Source organism: Lycorma delicatula, chromosome 2, assembly GCF_047948215.1.
Source record: "Lycorma delicatula isolate Av1 chromosome 2, ASM4794821v1, whole genome shotgun sequence".
NCBI classification, from domain to species: Eukaryota; Metazoa; Arthropoda; class Insecta; order Hemiptera; family Fulgoridae; genus Lycorma; species Lycorma delicatula.
The window spans coordinates 192,798,940-192,821,538 of NC_134456.1; the positions used below are offsets into that span (position 1 = coordinate 192,798,940).

Sequence of the window (22,599 nt, forward strand, 5' to 3'; positions counted from 1 at the left end):
TTTCACAGCTTCAACAGTCTGGAATTTTGTTCCTTTTAATGCAGATTTGACCTTGGGAACAGATAAAAGTCACATGTGGTGCCAAGTCATGCGAATAAGGCAGATTGTCTAACACTGGGATGTTATACTTGGCTAGAACATCTTGACAAACAATGCAGTATGAACCGGTGCATTGTCCTGATGAAGAACCATGACTTTGTATGTTAAAATTGTTATGTAAAATTTGCCTTGCGCATTCTTTGTCAATTCCTACAGTTTCAGCAATCGCAAGAATAGTTAACCGACAGTCAGGTCAGATCAGATTACCAATTTTTTCATTATTTTTATCCGTTTTTGATGTGAAAGGGTATCACAAGTGAACATCATCTTCAACGTCTTGTCAGCCATCTTGGCAGCGTACTCAAAAACTCAAAAACTTGCGTACGTGATAAAAAATTTTGTCATATGCTTTTTTTAATAAAAAATAAGTTTCAGTAGCGGTTTTCCCAAGTTTCATAGGAAATTTCACGACAATTCTTTGCTCTAATAAAACACTTATTTTTTCGGCAAAACATTTGTCACTTTATCCACCCGTCTGATTTTTAATATTCTCCTATAGCACCACATTTCAAAAGCTTCTAATCTTTCTTCTCGGGTACTACAATCATCCAAGTTTCACTTCCATATAAAGCTGTGCTCCAAACATATACTTTCAAAAATCTTTCCCTGACATTAAATTAATTTTTGATGTAAACAAATTAAATTTCTGACTGAAGGGTCGTTTCACCTGTGCTATTTGGCATTTTATATCGCTCCTGCTTCATCCATCTTTAGTAATTCTACTTCCCAAATAACAAAATTCTTCTACCTCCATAATCTTTTCTCTTCCTGTTTCTACATTTAATGGTCCATCTTCATTATTTCTACTACATTTCATTACTTTCAATTTGTTCCTTCTAAATCCTTTTTACTCTCAGCTAGAATTACTATATACGAGGTGGGACAATACAGTAAAGAGACTGATTTTTCTTTGCAAGATGTGGCAGCCCTACAGCTTGCATAGCCACACCATCTTTGACCTTGGTCTATAAGCTACTTCTAGCCCAAGTGGCACATTGATGCAACTGCTCAGTCGTGAGTTGTGCTGTAATAAGTGAACACGTGTTTGTGTCTATCGTCACAGAAATGAAACCGCAAAATATTGCGCAACGGTATGCCATTTCTTTTTGCATTAAATTGGGTGAAAACGCGACGACAACTTATGGTAGGGAAGCTTCAGAAGGATGTCAAGAGCTCAAGTTTTTCGGTGGTATAAAATTTTTAGTGAAGACAACGAATGTTGAAGATGAATACCGCAGTGGACGACCATCAACCTCACGGACAGATGTCAACTTGACCAGGGTGCGTGAAATCGTACGATCTGATCGAAGATTATCCGTGAAAATGATTGCAGAAGAACTCAACATCAATTGAGAAACGGTTTGTCTAATATTAACTGAAGATCTTGGTATGAGAAAGATTTGTGCAAAAATGGTCCCCAAAAATCTCACACAACAACAGCGAGAAACACGGAAAAATGTGGCAGCCGATCTGTTAGAGCAAACGGAAATCAGTCCAGATTTGTTGAGCCGTGTTATCACTGGTGATGAAGGTTGGTTTTTTCAATACGATCCAGAGACAAAACGCCAAAGTTCGCAATGGTGTTCAAAGGGATCACCCAGACCAAAAAAAGCTCGCATGTCAAAGTCAAAAGTGAAATGCATGCTTGTGTGCTTCTTCGATTCCAAGGGAATTGTTTATAAAGAGTGGGTGCCTCCTGGACAAACAGTTAACCAATATTTCTACAAAGAAATTTTAGAAAGACTTCGTAAACGAGTTCTTCGTGTCCGTGCCAACATTGCTGATAATTGGATTCTGCATCACGATAATGCGCCATCCTATACTGCTCTGTCAGTACATTAATTTTTAACCTCAAAACAAATTTCAGTACTACCACAGCCACCTTATTCACCAGATATCGCTCCGGTATTTTTCTATTTCCAAGAGTCAAAATGGCGTTCAAGGAACACCATTTTCAAACAACACAAGATGTCCAAAAAGCTGTGACGAGGGTCTTGGAGGGTATTACAGAAGATGAGTTGCAGAAATGTTACCATCAATGGCAGAAGCGCTGGAATAAGTGTGTGCAATCAGAGGGGAGCTACTTTGAAGGAAACAACACTAAACATGACTAAAACGGTAAGCAACATTTTTTTTCACATCAGTCTCATTACTTTATTGTCGCACCTCGTATATATATATATACATACATGTATTTGTATAGGTATGTTAATAACTCTCACTGATTTACTCATCACTAATAATCCTACTTTTTAGATAGTTGAAATTTGACAATGTTTTTTCCAAGGAGTTGCCTAGGCAACTCCTTGGAAAAAAAAAGAACTAAAAAATAAGGAAAAGAAACTCTGATTAACAATGGGTCAATGGTTAGTAAAAATTGATTTAATGGAGTGCCAAATCTAGAAGAGCTAGAAAATTGAAATCTGGCATAATCTTCTTAGATAATAAGCTAACATTAAGAGGGAGTATTCCTCTTTTACCCTTGGGGATGAAAATGGGCACATGCCGATGAATGAGAAATGTAAAATGGTTTGAAATTCTGCCCATGATAACCCCAATTTTCTATGAACTATAAATTGGATTTTGTAGATGTCATTTATGTTATCCAATATTAATAAAATTAAAATTCAGTTCTAAAGATTACATTAATAATCTTTATTTAAAAAATTCTCTTTTAAATATGTCTAAAAGATTTATTTGTTAGCTGTGTTAAACAAGGACAAATTTAATCAATAGGTTTATTAATTTTGTCTTCAAATGAACAATCAATTTATGAAGGAATTGTGACCTTGAAAATAAATATTCAATTGTTGCATAAAAGTATATATTCAAGTAGAGTTGCATTGAGGTAAACAATGAAAAATTTGTAAGCTTCTTTACTGGCAGGTAGTATGTTGTAAGGTTTTCTTGCACAGAAAACTGAAGATGGTTGAGTTTTTTCTGATGACTTGAAACTGAAATAAGAAGATAACTGGAGACCACACAGTTTAAAGTAATTACTGAATGAATTGTACACTTCAAACATACAGAGTAGCTTAACAGCAAGGAAAAAAGTATATACTATTAAACAAATTAAACAAATTATATTAAACAAAAGATAATTATTTTTTTATTTATTCTTTTAAAACATTATTTTTAAAACTTTATTTTCTAATTTTGGTATAATTATTGCAGGTTCTGAATGCATGTTATCTCCTGAAAATTCCATTAAAATACAGAATTCAATTGGAGCAGACATTATTATGCAACTAGATGATGTAGTTAAAACAACTCTTACAGGTCCTAGAGTTGAAGAAGCAATGGGAAGGTATTGACAAATTTGCTATCAAGTATAATTTTTAATAAAATTTAAAATTTCAGTGCCCAAACCCTCGTAATGCTGAAAGTAAAGTGAGTATGTTGTTATACTTCTTATCTGTTTATTTTCTTCAAGTCATTGGCATAAATTATTCAACTTTTTCATCATTGTTGACTGTGAAGATGAAAATTTTGACATAATTTTTGGTTTACTGGTACTGTTTTTACTGAATAGTTATCAGAACCTGAAGTACAAACTTCACAGTGACATGATCCCCTTCTTCACATTGCCACTGAGAATGACTGCCATTCTATTTTAATGTAGGTGGTTAGGGAATGCCTTTATGGATGCTTTTTAAAATTTTTTTCCAAAAATTCAATGCTTGTATTTGCATTGCTGCCTCAATTGCACACATTTTCAACTGCTGTTTGACTACCCCAGAAGTATAAAAATAAATTGATTGTTTTATATTTGATCACCAAAATCCTAATAAAACATTTTGAATGTCTTTTGTGGGTTTATGAAATAAAAATTTTTCAGGCTTTATGTTAAACTTATACACGGATTTGACTATTGACAGCTGATATATATAACAATCGTAGTATGTCATTGCAAAATTTTATTTAAATGGATGACATAGTAAACAGTGCAATAATTTGTAACACACTGAATCATAAGGCTGGTGAGAATTTACCTTTAATGAGACACCTCTGTTCTCAAGACTGCTGAGAATTTTTTTGATAAGATTTTATAAGTATGCAAGTCGCCATAAAAGATGCCATTCTGTAATACTTTTAAATAAGAAATTCCTACACATTAGATACAGAAGGTACTTGTTTCTTATTAAAGATGTAGGTAAATAGATTATTTTTAAATAACTCTTTTACATGGTAGGAAATTTTTTTATTAAGTTATTAACTGTGAAAAATGTTGTTTGCTATAAAAATATTGTGTATATGTTGAATGCAGCATCATTCTAAGGTTGCAGAAATGATACCCCCATTAATGTGACAGTCAGTTTTTTTTACAAAACATAAATAGTACTGAAGGTATGTGTTATCTCTTGAATTATGGATTAAGGTCAGTTCCCCATTAATGTGGTAGCCTGATCAAATTTTTTATCTCATTAAAATATTTTTGTCATGTAACTATACTTCTATAAATAGCTAAACTGACTGTAGGAGCCTTGTTCTTATTGTAAGAATTTTATTTTGCATAGGCTTTTTTATTTGTCTTAGAATCTCTTCCTTTCAAACTTTACCAACTTACCTCAAATGCCTCTGTTCTTTTCTTTCTGGTTTTCCATTTTTGTTGCCATAAAGGACTACTCTAATAATGTTTGTAAAAATTTATGTAATTCTTAAGTGTTTAAGGTCGCAAAATTCTCTATTGCATGAAAGTTCTCCTTCCTTGGGCTATTGTGATTTTAGTGTTATTTTTTTTTTCATTTTAAATACTTTACAATTTTATTTCCTTGTTAGTCATTTTTTTTATTTTCTGTTTTATTATGTCTCTTCTCTTATTATCTAAAAACCTTTTCATGTTTCATTATGTTTTATTTTTTTCTCCTATTAGACTTTTTGTACTGTCAATGAATTTATGTGAGCTGAAAGAACAATATCATCAGCAGCAAATCTTTGTTTACTCTTTGAGTTATTACCACTAACATACTTTTCTTTTAATATTTCATTGCTCTTCTACACATAACTTGAAATTATTTCCTTATAAGTTATAAATATATTTTTTCTTTCTATTTCAGGACTACTTCAATTAAAATAATAAACATTTTAATTCTTACCACTTTATCAATTGCCTTCTCTAGATCTATTACTGCCAGAAGAGGTAACATTGTTTTTCTTCAACGTCCCTTGATGACTAGTCTATAATTAAAAATTGGCTCCCTTATGTCTAACTTGTTTTTGAATGTAAACTAGTCTTCATCTAGTTTGCTCTCCATGTTTATAAATATCCTGGTTTTTAGATTGGTCACATGAGATATCAAACTGACTCTATATTAGCTCTCACAATTGCTTTTCTTTCTTTAGAATTACTATAATTATTATTATTATTTAAAGTAATATGTGTCCTCAAATACATTTTACATACTAACATGTATGACCTGTTAATCTTTCTTTACACAAACAGTGTAGTAGGTCTGACATATAATTTACCACTACTGCTTTAGCGTTGTTGAAAACATTCATAGTGTAAAAATTCTAATGTTAGTTTCTGAAATCATCATTTTCTCTTCTAACAGATTTTTAATTATTTATCTGTTAGGAAAATATTCTCTTATCTTGCTGGATGCTACTTTAGTTGAAACTATTTTTTTCCACACCATAAGATTTTTTCCAGTGATTCTTCTTGTGTAGCTTTCCATGTTGGTGGGTTTGATTATGTTAATTATTTCTATGATTAATTCAGTTTGTAGCCACTTCCATCTGTTTCTCTGTTGCACCTTTACACTCTAATAATAATAATATATTTTTTATATCTAACGTTTCCTACCTTCTGCTCTCTCCTTACTGGTAGATATTTATAAATTATTTTCTTTTTTAAAGGCATTAAAGTCTTTTTACTTTAATTACTTTTAAATTAATTTCTAAATCTGTTTCTGTGATTTGTGTAAACTGTATCTTTATATAATTATCCTGTAATCACCCTGTCTCTTTTTTTAATTTCTTAGTTACCCTCTTATCCTTAATCATCTCATCAAAATAATTATGATCAGTATCTGTGTTTTGTTTCAAGATAAATTTTCATGTATTTTATTTAATTTTGAAATTTGTGCCTAACTGTCACATATTCCATATATCATCCATTATCTTGTGATCTCATTCTTAGGTATCCTATTATATGATTTCTGAAAAGAAAGGTTGATATTTCTAGTTAGAATTACGTATACTATCACAAAAACCTACATTGTGTAATTTTTGTTTGATCACCAAGGTCATATTCTTATTTTCCTTTCACACCTGTTACTATGGTTAGCATTCCAGCTTCATTATAAAGTGTTTGTTATTTCCTACATATTTAAATAGTCATTACTTTTTTCTTCTGATGAGGTAGGCATATCAATTTATTATAATACTACAGTTAGCTTGATTTTTAATTTGTTTTGATTAAAACAATTTTTTTTTTAAATCTTGCATATAAATTGCACTGGGGTTTTTTTCTTATTCATTGTTATTTCTATTTTCCATTATCTGATTTTATGTGTACTGAGTTGCTATGTTGGCTAGTAAATTTCCTTACCAAACATCATACTCATCTTTCTATAATAGCTTATTAATTACTGGTATATTTTACATAATTTGTTTCTTTTCTAAACTGTCAATCTACTACTACTCTTGTTTAAAGTTCTGAAATTCCATGTTAAAAAATATTTTAGTACTTGTATTTTCTAATTACCTTTTCTTGAGTAATTCCCAACTAAAAATTTGATTAGAGACTGAATTATTTATAAAGTTTATATCTTTCTTTTTCTGTTTAGCTGGAACCACCATAAGGTATTACTTCAGAAGATGATATGTATGAATGTAAATGAAGTGTAGTTTTATACAATCTCAGGTCGACTGTTCCTGAGATGTGTAATTAATTGAAACTCAACTACCAAAGAACACCGGTATCCCCCGATCTAGTATTTAAATCCACATAAAAGTAACTAACTGCCTTTACTAGGATTTGAACCTTAGAACTCTCAACTTTGAAAACAGTGGATTTACAATGACGGGTTAACCATTAGACCAGTTTGTTGGGCTATAAAATATATATCTAAAAGATGCTATTGTATTCACTGGATGAAAAAGAAGTGAACATATTTCCTTAGAATTTTTATATGCAATTTTCATTGCTTTTGGCCATGTGATATTCAAAGCATTTAGCTTCTGTTATGCAGGCCATATATCCTGAAAAACATTGTTGCCCCCATTACCTAATGAAAGTACTGCTGTTTTCTTGCTGAATAATTCCTTATTCTGGTATTTTTACAGGTACAACTGTTGTGGTGGCATTGATATAACATCATTGGTTAACTATTTTTTTTAGAAACCAGCAAGCTTCATTGTTAGCAATGAGGTTTCTTAATCTTAGGTTTAAAGAACATGGTTACGTAAGAAAAAAATCTGATGTGGACACCACATGACTTCCTTGTACACTTATTAAATTACATATACACATATTTTTTTTTAAAATGAAAAGTACATCATTTTATTTCACTAATAACTTCTGTTTCATTTTTTTTTATTGTTATGGAATAATTATTATTTATTGTAATTTTTTTTACAATCTGAGGTTAATGCATTATTAATAAATCAATATATACAAATAAAAAAAAAAGAAGGAAATTAAGTCGGATTCGAACCAATGTGCCTTCCCCTTGTAAGATCCAAATATTTCATTAATAAAAATTTTATTTGGCTTAACTCTGGGACCAATGAAAATAAGTACCACTTTTGATATATCATTGAAAAGCTCTCAACGAGGGCTTATTACTACAATTAAGAAAAAGTCCAAAATCTTTTGGACATTTTTGGTCAAGTCGATTGGAACCAGAAGGGAAGGTGTACAACTAGATGTTACAACAGTCGTAAATCCAAAATTTGAACATTGGCTAATCGTTTTTGAGTTATGCAAGATACATACGTACAGACGTCACGCTGAAACTAGTAAAATGGATTCAGGGATGGTAAAAATGGATATTTCTGTTGAAATCTGAAAACCAAAATTTTTCGCAATCATAATACTTCCTTTACTTCGTACAAGGCAGTAAAAATGATAAGTGTTAGATGAATACTCAAAACTAATGTTGAAATAGCTAAGTTATAAAGAAATTGTTAAATAATTTTAATGATAATTATTAGATTGCATGTAAAAAAAACTATAATAACTGTTCGTAAAGGTGTCTGATATAGAATTTCTGTTTTCTTGTTTTTCAGGACAATAAGATGGTTAGACAGATGTTTAGAAGCTCATGAAAATCCACAGTCACAAAATATATTCCCTATAGTGCAAGGTGGTCTTGATCCAAAACTCAGAATAGAATGTATCACTCAACTAGTGAAGCGCAATGTAAATGGATATGCTATAGGAGGGCTTAGGTATATACTTCATATTTATCCAAAATTTCTCTTTCTAAGAAAATAGTATTTCTTTGAATTTTAAGAAATGAATAGCAATGCTTGTTAAGACAGTACTTGTGGAAAGTTCTTACTTCTTTCTTAAAAAAATAGGTTATGAAGATGGTTTTAGATATGTTGTCTGTTCTGTGAAAAGATTTTTATGAGTATTACAGTTTCATTGTTTAGTGAAAAATGAAAATGAATTAATATTCAATACATATCATATGTGTTAATAAATATAGTAAACTATAAGTATAGTTACTAAATATAGTAACTATAAGCTTTGTTTATATGTATGAATGATGTACAAAGAAACTTGATCATACGTTTTAGTACTTCAATATAATATTCAATGGATCTGTTAATGTACGGTTACAGCCCATTTGTGTTATGTATAAAGTAGTTTTTGTATGTAAAACTCTGTGGTTGCATATTAATCCATTAATATAAAAGAGAACATTAAACATGTTCTTCCACGTGGTGAACATATGTTTTACAACAACCAAATGCAGATTTATGTTATAAAGTTTTTATTATGATAATGCATTAAAACTGTATAAAAAGATGTAAAATGCTATTTTAAATTTTTGAGTGATTTTTTTGCTCATTTCATTTATTAATAATTATTTAAATAACTTGCTGATAAAACAACCAGTCAAAATCAGCCATTTACCCTAAAGTGTTAGAATACTTTTTCATTAGCACATTGCATTCTTAACCAATTTTATAAATTGATTAATAAAATATTAGGAGTTTATTATGTCACTAGTCCTGTTTTTAAAATAAGGATGCTGTAATAAATTGTACTCTTCTTCTACTTAGCGAGCATTACTATTGTACTTCTTTCTTATAGCTACAATTTTTGTAGTTCCTGAATTTCAAATATTATCTGGTGGTATATAACTATTTGGTTGATTTTATGAGTTTAAATTTGTTGTTTCTGTGATTGAATATAGTTTTGTTTTCTGTTATTATATTTTAAAATAAATATACTATATTGTATATCTGTTATATTATGATTCTTATGTAACAGCTATGTGTAACTGAGGTAATTTTTTTAGACATTACAATGTTTACATAACCATATTTTAGATGTTATATTCATATTACGTAAGTGTGTGTTATTATGTATGTATGATTATAGATTGTATTTTATTTTATATATATTGTTATTAGTTATTTATTTATTTATTCATCAACAAAGCCTGATGTCCTATAACAGCTGCTGATGGGAGAGAATGAATTTTTTAGTGTGTGAAAAATGCAATGTCTGACCAGGATTTGAACCTGAAACCTCTGGATGAAAGGCAGAGAAGCTACTATTCTGTCACAGAGGTTGCTAGAATGGTATTATATATTAGTTTCATTTTTATTAACTAAAAAATGGTTCATAAAATAATAGTGTTATTAATAATAAAACAGTATTTATTTTTTCAGACTAACATTCATAGAAGTAAACTTCTCTAAATCTAAGCTTTCCATACAACCACTCATTTTTCAAAAGTAAAGTCACCTAACATATTTCACGTATTCCCTGAAATTCATAATTAGACTGGACCATCAATAAATTTCAGAAATCACTTTCTAATTGGTTGTATTTCAAAGTAATTGTTCCATTAGAATGTAAATTTTGTAAGTGAAATATTTATTATATTAGATTATGCAATTAAAATTCTCGTTAATAGATTTATGGCATCATATGACCACAACTAATATATGGAATATTTCAGCTGATGAAACAATTAACTGTTATAATAAAAGCGAACTAGCAAACTCTAATTAAAATTGCTGATTAACAAAACAATTATCATTTCAAAATGACATTTATATTTATAAAACTACTTCAATATTAAATTTTATTTATAAAAAACTGACTCCATCCCCCTTTCAGCAATGATGCGAGATATATCTTTAAAATTTTTGGGATGTAAATTATTCACCTTGCATATATAGGTGAGTGATATAAAATTAAAAAAGGTATATAAATTGCCCATAGTAAAATAAAAACACATCATTCTAAGTTAATAAAATTTTGATGTTTACAGTAGAAGAAAAGAAGGAAAGGAACTTTATATTTTTAGATGTTAAAGATTTGTGTAAAAAAACGATTTAGTGGATATTACAGATGACAGGAAAAACATTACAGTACACATTATTTTTAACTGTCCTTAGATACATAAAACTAGCAGTTTTAGATCAGTAATTGACAGATCATGGAAATAGATGTATAACAGTATTTTAGGAATAAATAAAGAGATTAACTATTTTATAAACATATCAAGAGATTGTTATGATATAAAATAGCTGATACTTCAAATTAGAAATAAACATAATGTATAAAAAATAACACTGACACTTTACAGATTGCTAAAAGTAGTAACAAATTTTATGTTATTACTGAAAAAATAACAGTATATTTGATTTAAACTAATAGAATGTTGCTTACAAACCTTTTTAAAAAATCGTACAACATAATAAAAATAAAGCTGATATGATGTTAATGCATGTATAACATCGTAACTTCTCTAATTTTATATACATGCATACACAGGTAACATGAGTAGAACATTTAAAATATGGTTAAATAAACACTATGTGTCTAAATTAAAAATAAATCTCAGCTGTCAAATGAACTGAACACAAGATAAATTTTAAGGTTATTGTAACAAATATACAAAATAGTTAATCTTAAAATGTTTTGATAGTAAAAAAGACAGAATTAAGTTAGAGAAATATATTTACATTCATACTGCTGCTACAACTTAATGAACAATCAAACTGTAATTAAAAATCATGAACTATTAAAATTATAATTATAAAAAAATAAATAGTACAATATTTTGCTCTCTACAACAAAGGAAGTACTGGTTGGCCCAAAAAGTCATGGAATAGGAGAAACTGAAAAGCATTATTGTATTCAATATAGCAACAAGCATTAACATTGTTAATGTAATGCAGCATGCTGTGATGCACATTGACCTTTGTGAAGGAGTTGAGATAAAGCCAATCACCAGTGCACACATGAATATGCTGCTGATGAAGGATGCCAGAATATTCATCATCAAGCTATACTATGCACAATGCAAATTATCAGAGAAGTGCAAAAACAATTTTGTGCAGAGTTCAACAGTGATGTATAAGTCACCCATACACAAGCTCATAAAGAAGTTTGAGAGAATTGGATCTGTGCTTGATAAGAAGCATCAGGACCTACCTGGACCAAGGCGCAGAAAGAAGGTACAATCTGAAAAGATTGTGGCTTTACAAGAGTTAAAATGTACAGGCCATGATAAACTTGTACAGTATTGCACATGGCTACTGCAGGAAATCAAAAGTGGTTTACTTGATCTAAACCTCTATTTCATGACGTAGGGGGTGTGGTTCCATCTCAGTGGCTATGTTAATTGACAAAACTCATGATATTGATCTGTTAGAAACCCATGATATCCATTATGTTTCAAAATAAACATCGGGGTTTTAAAGCTATGTAATATTTCTCAAGTTTCACGTACATTGATTAATTAAACATGAAATGAAAGAGCAACTCAAACAGTTTTAGCTGTGTGCAAGCTCATAAACTGTTTCCTATATCTTCTGATTGAAAGTGCTAGTAGCAAAGATGGTGACATCTTTGAACAATAGAAAGTGGAGGAAATCTGATAAATAGAGGAAACATTAAAGAACCCGGTAGGCAAAAATGGTTTGACTGGGAATGTCTTAAGACTAGGAAAATATGTTTTGCATGTTTAAATTTATGTAGACAGCTTAATACAGAATAAATGCACCTTATTTATGTGGAAGAAAGAAAGAATTATAATAGTCTGTAATAAAAAGAAATCTGATTTTTTTAAAGGGGGATAAGGGAAAAATTTGTAAGAGTTCAGGATTCACAGAAACTTATATTTAAAGAGGGCATTTAGATGTGTGGGGGAAAATACAGCAAGTGAATGGATGCAGCATTTTTGTTGTTTATTATATGAGGGAAGAGGGGGCTGTTCCAGTCGCATATGTGTTGACGTTTAGGACGAACAAAACTTTGGACTCTCCAATCGTTGAGGTAGAATTAAATGCTGTGTGGCTGAAAGCAAAAGAAAAGAAAGCCTTGGGTACAGGTGGGGTTCCCTTTGAATTTTACAAAGCTGCACTGAAGGATTTCAATAAAATATTGGTTAAGTTTTTTAATATTTTAGAGACCGGTCAAGTGCCTAGTAATTTTTTGGAAGGAATTATATTCCCAATCCATAAAAAAGGAGATCTGTCGGATGTTAAGAATTACAGAGGTATTTCATTTATTAACACAATAGCAAAACTTTTTTTGGGTATTTTATTAAACGGTAATAAAGTAGCTTGGGACAATAATATTTTAAATGACTCTCAAGATTGTTTTAGAAAAGGCTATTCTACTGTAGACAATATATTTAATCTGCTTACTTTAATTAATTTGGAACTTAGAAATAGAGGTGGTAAGGTGTACTGTCTGTTTGTTGATTTTAGGGCCATCTTTGATAGCATTGATAGATCGGCGCTTCTATATAAGTTATGAAACAGGTTTATTTAACAAGTTTTGCAGGGTTATTGGAGAATTATATAAAAAAACACATACGCATTTGTGTGGTGTTCTGAGGGTTTAACGGAAGGGTTTAGTATATTTAGTGGCTTAAAACAGGGATGTTTATTGTCACCTGCATTGTTCTCATTGTTTATCAATGATCTTATGGATTGCATCGCAGAGGGCATTTGGATCGATGATCTTAGGATTAAAGGATTGTTGTATGCTGATGATCTGATGCTAGTGGCGTCCTTGCCAAGAGTGCTTCAGATAATGATTAACAATCTAAAAAAATACTGTGAACAATGGGAATTAATAATTAATATGGAGAAAACAAAGATTACAATTTTCTGGAGAGGGGGTTGGTTAGCGAGACATGAAAGATGGTTTTGGGGAAATGAGCAAATCGAGGTGGTCAGTAGATGCAAGTACTTGAGCTTTGCTGTCTTTTGGAGAGCACATAAGGGAACTAATATCAGTAGTCAAATTTGGTATTTAATAATATGTGGAGCAGTTTTTTGGCTAACAATGAAATATTGGTGAAAAGTAAATGGGAGATTTTTGAAGTGGTAATGAGGGCGGTGGTAACATATGGGGGACAGGTTTGGAGTTACTATATTGTCCCCACCATGCTAAAATAAGGATTGTGAAAAACTCAATTTTTCAGGAGAGCTATACAACAGTTTCAATATTAAGTTTTAAATAGGAATGCATATTCATAAAAGTGAAAATGTTTAAACTAGTCTTCCTACAAGAGTTATGCATTGGATAATTTACCACAAGATGCAGGATGTTCAGATTAGTCATAAACTGACAAGTTTGCAAAATGCAATTTTTCACATTCATTACTTTAGCATCGTGGTGATGATATGTTAGATGAATTATAGGTCTTGTTAAGGTATTTTATTAAAAAGTTATTCTCTTTGCTGTAGTGCACTTAATTATGTTATATACTTGGAAACGGACAAGATTAATTTATTTCGTTTTATTTTTGTTAAGATATTAAACTTAAAAGAAGATCATTGGCCATGTAAACTTGCTATTAAGATTATCGAGTACAATATGGTGTGGAAGTCAATGAAGGAAAGTATGGCTGTTAGTTTAGCAAGAGTGTGGATGGCGCATGTGATTGGAATCTACAGCTGAATGGAGTGAATGAATTCATGAAGAAGGATTTAAAGTAGAAATGGATGGTGCGTATGGAAAAGTCGTTATTTCACAATATTTACCATCGACTGGATCATGTATTTGAAGATCGGAATTATTTTACTAGTAAATTTAACAGGAGCGAAGTCGGTAATATTTAGAACAGCAGAGTGCATTATGGAGATTAAATAAAAGTTTGGGTAGGCAGGGTAGACAGTGGTTACGGACATTATCCAATTAGCTGGAGGAAGAAGACATATCGCTTTTTATTGAAAGGTGCCCAGTATTAGCGTATATAAGAAATTCTAAACTGGGCAACAGTGTCTTAACAGGGGACCAGATAATTAATCAACTTAATGGAAGAGATTGGAAAAGGCTGATAGGATTTATTAGGTGTGCTTGTTCTTAAGATGTAGTTGAATTGCTGAATTTAATACATAAGAGTCAAATATGGAGGTATGTATATGTATGGGAGTGCTATCCAGGTGCTTCGAATTTAAGATGAAGTATGTATCGCTGAGTCCCGCTGTTCTAAAACACATAATTTAAAGGTGAGGTCATAATCAAAATACATTAATAAAATTCCTGTTCATTAGACTGGGTGCAGATTGATGGTTATCTTGCACTTCCTGTATTGCATTAATTATTATTGGTTATTTTAATGTCTAGTTTTAGTTTATTTTCATTTAGCCATTAACGGTAGTAGAATTTGGTTTACTTCTGGGAATTAGATTATTTATTACTTTGTGTCCTTTATATATATATATATATATATCATTAGATTATTATAATCTTGTGTTTATTTATAGTAGACATTTTAAATATTGGAACTCAACCTGACAAGACGACCAGTTCATGGTCATGTCTTTAAAATGTTTATGTAATTTTTTGTAATCTTTATTCTGAAATAAACATTTTGTTATTAATTACTATTATTATTAACTCTCCTATCAGCTGGATGTGTGATTAATGATGCTCACGAACACTTACTGGAAAACTGTTTGAGTTGCGCTTTCATTTCATGTATAATTTATCATTTTAAGTAAAACTTAATAAATATTACATGACTAAAACCCCAATATTCATTTTGAAACACATGGTATATCGAGTTACTGCTGCATGATCTAAAGATTGGATTGTGGTGTGCTGTGTCAAGGATGAGAATCATTAGATCCGTTTTCTTCAAAGATGCAGTGAATTTAGTGCATTACATTGCCGACATCTTTCCACCCCTTCGTAGAGCAACTGACTCCAGACAATTGACATTTTGTGTTGTTACCACATATATGCCTAATTTAATATTGACGAAACATAGTAGCAACTCAGATATGAGCTAGCAGATCAATACTGCTGCGCAGATGATCGCACAGTTCTCTTACCACAGCGGGATTGCGGCCCCACCACTCTCAGGCTCCAATAAAAGAGCGTGTACGAGAGTGAATTTTCAATTCATCATTGACCACCACCCGGAGAAGATCAAGAAGAAGAAGACAGAAGAAGTTGCCTGGCCGCCTCAACATAAGACCTCCTGGCAGATGCCAACATCCCTACCGGAGCAGCTGGCCCGGCCAGCCTGCTGAGGGAGCCGCTGGACGCAGACGACGCTACCTTCCCATGCCAGCTCGCCAGACTTTTTGGACTCAGCATGGGATTGCTTAGGGATTAATTGCTTATAAAACTCAGATAATTCATGTTAGGAAAATACAAAATAAGAATTAAATGATTAAAATGTTTCTTTCCATTAACATGAAATGATTGAAATACATATTACAAAAAATGTAAATGTAGTAACCATAAATTTTATCAACAGTGAGCTAAACAGTATTATTTGCATGATTTTTGTAGTTAGTATTGAAGTAAGATTAATGGTCTACATGCTTAATTTCAATCTATTTAAGTAATGGAAGAATGTTGTGTGATGAGAGTGTTTTCATGATAAAAAAACAGATGATTAGAATAATAACCATTTGAAGTATTTAAAGATTCATAAATTATTAACTGTTTTATAATTTTATTTACTTTAACTGCTGTATTACACTCACTCAAATATTTTTTTTTCCAAGGTAATGGATTGGTATTATGATAGCTAACTAATAATATTAAAACTGTTAATTATATATATTTTTATAAAGTTGTGTATATTGTTGATAAGACTCCAGTTTGCTGTTTTTCTGTGCTATTTAATTTTATTAATGTGTGTTAGAAAACCTGTTATTGTTAAAAACATTATTAAATTCAGTTATTAATATGTTTAATTATATTAATGAAAAAATCTTTTAATCTTTAACATTTTTTTATTAATTTTTAGTGGGGGTGAAGCAAAAAATGATTTTTGGCGAATAGTTCATTTATGTACATCACATCTTCCTAAGAATAAGCCAAGATATTTAATGGGTGTTGGATTTGCAACTGATTTAGTAGTTTGTGTTGCTCTTGGAGTAGATATGTTTGATTGTGTTTTTCCAACTAGGACGGCGGTAAGTAATCTTCCTTAAAACAGTTTTTGTGCTAAGCATTCTATAATTCCAATTATGAGGGTCAGTAAAGAACCAATGTAAAATATTAATAAGTAGATGATTCAGTTTGGTAGAATTTATTTCTTTATCCAACAGTAAAACTAGGTGATGTGAAAATATAATTTTTAAATACTTTACTTTTTATTTAGATATTTTTTACTACAAGGGTGTTTTAAATACAAATCATCCTTGGTAATGAATTTTCTTTCTTTCTTGCTGCAATAAATTTGTGATGCCATGCTTGTTGTGACATGTAAAAGCTTGGAGATGTTGGATATTTTTTCTGTATGTGCATACATGCTTGTGTGTATGGTGTAGTGGGGAGTTCTCCCACTCCATGTGTGTTGCTCGCTCAGTTGGGTTCGTGAAGTGAACATGGCATGTCATGTCATTCTAATACTATAGTGTCAATCCAATACAATAAAATTTCATAATTTTTAGTTACATTCAAACTGTCATTTTATTACACTGTCCATTTAACCGATTTGTAACCATCATCCAGAGATATGCTGATAAGCTCATTTCATCAGTTAGTTACTCTTAGAATTCTGAATAAGAAATGCAAATTTCAATGAATTATAAAATTTCTATTTGAGAGAGATTGAAACTCTTTTAAGATTTGCTAGATATCAAGCACAATTAAAAATAAATACTTACTGAGGTAAAGATTATATGAATGTTATTGGGCAAGTAATTTTGTAAAGGAAGGTAGGCTTATTCTCTGACATGTAGAAAATTAATGAAATTATTTGGGCTAATTGGTAAAAAAAGTTAAAAAATATTGTTTGGGATTGTTAAAAAAGCACCACATATGAAATTACTAAACAAAAATGCGTTATAAAAAGTATAGTACACACTAGATGGGTTGCTGCTCACTTCCTTAAACAGAGACAAACAAAATTTTCGATTGCTATGGCTCAACTTCTGTAACATTTTGAATTAGGATGAAATTTTTTAATTTTCTTGTTTAGTGATCGGCCAGACTTGAATTCAAAATTTTTATCTTCAGTTGAAGAGTGGTAATATGCAGTGAAAACATAACAGCTCTTTTCAAGAAAAGCAAAAATAATTTGTTTAACAGGTAAGATCATAACTATTGTGTTCTGAAATTTAAAAGGCATCATTTACCTGATTTCTTAGCACTCAAAAAAATTATTGCAGTATTTTTAACTATGTTGAGTAAAAAGTAAAGCAAAATCAGCTAAATAAAGTTAAATCAGTCTTCACTGCTAAATATTATGTAATAATCCCTTACTTTTATTAATAAAATTAATAATAATAATAAATAAATTAAAAATAATCTATGCTTAGAAATTAAATTAAATAATCTGTAAATTAATTGACAATGGATTCTTCTAGCCGGAGAGAGCCATGTGCAGTCTCCTGGTGCATCACCATTGGTGCGCTCTGCATCACAATTTTATTGCTAACTATTAACTAATAATCCCTTTCATTTACTTACACAATTGCCCAAAAAGGAGTGTAATGTATTTAGGGTGTATATATGTTTGTTTTTTCCACTGTAGCAGCCATTGACGACTGAACTGATATAGATGTATGACCCTGCATTGGAATCCTTATATTACCAGGAGTGTTATAGGCTGTATAAATATATATATATATATGTTTAAATAAATTTAAACATAAAATTATAAATATAATTTTATTATAAATTTTGTTATAAATAATTTATAACATAAAAATTATATATATATGTTTAAATAAATTTAAACATATATATATAATTTTTCAAAAAATTGAAAAAATCTTGTCAGATGAATGAGTTGTTTTTGAATAACTCCCATCTCACGTATGAGATATGAGGTTTCCGAATTGTTCAGAATGAAGGAGATTGAGTTATTCAAAGATGACTCATTCATCTGATTGATTGTTTAAATCTATCATTTGATAGATCAAATTATTATTAATTTTGTTCATGTAACTAGTACTTTTATATGACTGCCCAAAAAGGAATTTAATTGTTATTGTTTATGTATGTATGTACATTTGTTTCACTGTAGAAGCTCAACAGCTGAACCAATTTAGCTTATGACCCCGTGTTGGAATCCTTACGTTAGCGGGAGTGTCATAGGCTATATAGATGTATAAATAAATATATATAAATGTAAATATATATGTAGTAGTGGAGATTTGCAGTTAAATCACAAACTTTAATGAATTGAATTAATGAGCTGTGAACTGTGAGCCTCTATCACTCTGTGAGCCTCTATCACTCTGTGAGCTAGGTTTGAAGTGAATCAATAATATTAGAATAAATAATATTACAAAAATAATGGAATTAAATTTACATTAAATAAAATGATATTAAATAAATTTAAAAAAAAATTCTGTTTAATAATAATGGACTGCATGTGAGTCTAGAGTGGTGAGGTGATGCGACCAAATCATGTGAGACTAGACCAATCATCACCGTCAACTGGTAAAAGATCTGGTAAATGGAACACTGTTTTGGGAGGTGCAGTGGAGCTCTTATCTCTGCAACCAATCTTCTGATTTTCAAAATTCAAATGGGATATTTGCTAGGATAATACAAAATCATGATGCAACTAAACTAGAACAAAAATTAACTGATATACTCAAAAGTGAACCTTATTTATGCAACTACCCAAAAAGGAGTGCAATGTATTAAGGGTGTATGCATGTATGTATGTATGTACTCATATGTATGTTTGTTCCACTATAGCAGCTCAACAGCTGAACCAATTTAGATGTATGACCCGTTGTAATCCTTACATTACTGATGTATGAGGATATATATTTTTAAATAATTTAAAAAAATATATACTATATACAAATATTATATACAAAATTGTCACCTGCATGCTCTTCATATATCCTATATTAATGAGCAGTGTTTTTTTTTTTGGCAGTGATGTTTGTTAATTTTTAATATTTATTATAGAGAAGTTACACAATACTCATTTGTATTTAGTACACTGTCTGTTCCTAGTAGAGAAAGCATTTATAAATGCTTTCATAACATTACCATAATGCTTATGGTAAATGTTTATCTACAATACTTAAACGTAATTAAAAACAATAATGAAGTTTCAAGCGTGTAATAGATATTTAGACAGAGAGAGGAAATTTATAAAAAATGACATTTTTTATATTAAGTATTAGTTTATTCATTATTTATTAGTATTTTCATTTTGATTGCATTTTTTATTGTTAATATTTGTTTTATATTCATTTTTTATAAGTTTTTTTATGTTGTTACAACATTTTTGTTGTTTGTTGATCAATCTGTATCTACTTATTATTTAAAGATTGAAATGCTATCTAGTTTTAAATTTTTATTGTCTGTAAATGGTTTCTGAGCATATTTTTTTAAAAGTTTTTATAGTTGTTCAGCACACCTCATACTTATATTTATGGTACAAGTTATCCATGAGATATATAAGTATTGAACAATAACATTTTTACAAGCATCTTTGGATTGCACTGTATTAAGTGTTGTTTTCTAAGGCATTATGACAAAATGTTTTAAATTTACATTTATACTCATTCATGATGCATGTGTGACAAATCATGAACTTAAATTTAATTACATTATCAGAAGTTAAAAGCTATGAATCATGAGCCTATTTTATAAAAATATGAATCAATAATCCTTTAACGTCTAGTTGCATTATAAAATTATTTTAATACCAGTAATTCTCTCATTTGCCTTTTAAAAGCATGAAAAACAAATTCCTTTAAGTAATTTGGTAGGGAATTGTTAACCTTTAGAACATATATGGGCTGCTTGTATGATTTTTTATTGATTCTTGCCCAAACTTCTTGAATTTACTCCTCCATGAATCTTATGTATTTTCTTTTGAATTTAAATATATTCTTGTCAAAGGAAGAGTAACCTTAAATATAACACAATATCAAAAGGAAAAAATTATCAGACATTGTCTTGAAGTTAGATGCTTGGAAATATCCAAGGTTAATTATATCATGTATATTATACTGTTCTTCATTATTTTCTGTCACTCAAGTCACCTTCAGAAAATTTTTTATTCTCTCTAAATAAATTCATTCATCAAATTCATTTCTGTCTGTACTGGAACAGGTAACAAAAAGGCCATTAACTTGTACAGTTGTCACAATGATTATTTTTCTGGAAAAAATAGGTAATGACACTATCTAATCATACTTCAATAAGGTGACTGAAGAATAGAAGAGCAAAGGAAAGACTAAGCCATTGCAATCAACAGTGTAAACAGAATCTATGAAAATTTGTACTTGAATCATTTTGACCTAATAATATAAGCTATTAGTTAAATGATTTAATTTTTAAGAATTATTAAATATATTATTAATTATAAATCTATAAAGCTGGTTCTTTTAAAGATTTAAATAATTATCGGCCAATTTCTATACTGTCATGTATCGAAAAAGTTTTTGAACGGTATGTCTCTATGCATATTACTAAATACCTTGATGATAACAAATTAATCAGTGAAACTCAATATGGTTTCAGAAAGGGGATTGGGACTAACGATGCTATAAATGATTTATCTGATTTTGTCAATATTAACTTAAATAAATGTAACCATGTAATCTTACTTTTTTTAGATTTTCGTAAAGCTTTTGATACGTTAGACCATCATAAACTTTTAGATGCCCTAAATAAGCTAGGGTTTAATGGCCCTTTTAATAATATGCTACAAAACTATTTAAGTAACAGAAAACTTATTGTTAAAATTAAAGATAAATATAGTGATAGATACGAAACGGATAGTGGCGTGCCTCAAGGGTCTATCTTGGGCCCAACACTTTTTAATCTGTACGTTAATGATATGTCTAGCGCGATCTCTAATTCATGTCTGTTGCAATACGCTGATGATAGTGTTTTAGCATTTGGACATAAGCGATTGGAAGAAGCAGAGTTTTTAATGCAAGAAGATTTTAATAATCTATTAAAGTGGCTTCATGACAAAGGCCTAATTATTAACGCTAAAAAAACTACTGTTTTACATGTAAGATCTCCTTATCTTCAATCCCAAAGACCAATAAAAATTATTTGTCATACATGTGACTGTATAAAAAATTACCACATAAATTGTAATTGTGAACATCTCCAGAATGCTGACAAATACAAATATTTGGGTGTACATTTTGACTCTTTTTTTAGACGGGATCACCATATAAAACATATATGTAAAAATTTAAGAGTGGTTGCTATGAAATTCCACCACATCTCACCCCTATTACCAATTCACTGTAAACGCTTACTCTATTCATCCTTGTTTGAATCTGTTATTCGATACGGCTTGACAACATGGGGATCAGCCGCAGACTATCTCATAAATAAAATAAATTTAATACAAAATAGGGTCCTCAAAGATATTGCTCTTTATGATTCTGATAACAATTATGACACTAATTTAAATAATCTTACAAGGTTTCTGTCAGTTAGAGGTCTATTTAAATTCTTAATTATTTTTAAGAACTTTTACAACAGTGAATACAGGGTAAATATAGAAAGTGGATACAATTTGAGAGCAATGAGCTTTATCACAGATAGATATAATAATACTTACGGTAAACGATTAAAGAAGTACGTTGTTCCTGCATTACTTAATTCTTTACCGAATCACCTCAATAATGTAAAAATAAAAAAAAATGATTTAAAAAAACTTCTCATTGAGTGGGCATTAATTATAACGTAATAGGTACTAACAGGATTCATGTTGGATTTATACTGGCAGTCCAGACAATTATAACATGATTATAGTTATTATTTTAATGTTGATAATTATTGTAAATCAATAAATAATGTATTGTTGAATGGTTAAAGCTTAGTTATTTATTTTCTTTATGTAATTGTTGCAACAAGATATTAATTGTGTAATTCGT

General features: G+C 30.0%; 1 protein-coding gene across 1 annotated transcript in view; it reads left to right on the forward strand.

Moving 5' to 3' along the window:
- Positions 1-22,599, forward strand: part of Tgt (tRNA-guanine transglycosylase) — a 38,471-nt gene that overhangs the window by 10,335 nt on the left and 5,537 nt on the right. Inside the window, exons 4-6 of the mRNA XM_075356922.1 lie at positions 3,274-3,406; positions 8,335-8,496; positions 16,521-16,689. Coding sequence (XP_075213037.1) covers positions 3,274-3,406; positions 8,335-8,496; positions 16,521-16,689 — 464 coding nt within the window. The remainder of the gene's footprint in view (positions 1-3,273; positions 3,407-8,334; positions 8,497-16,520; positions 16,690-22,599) is intronic.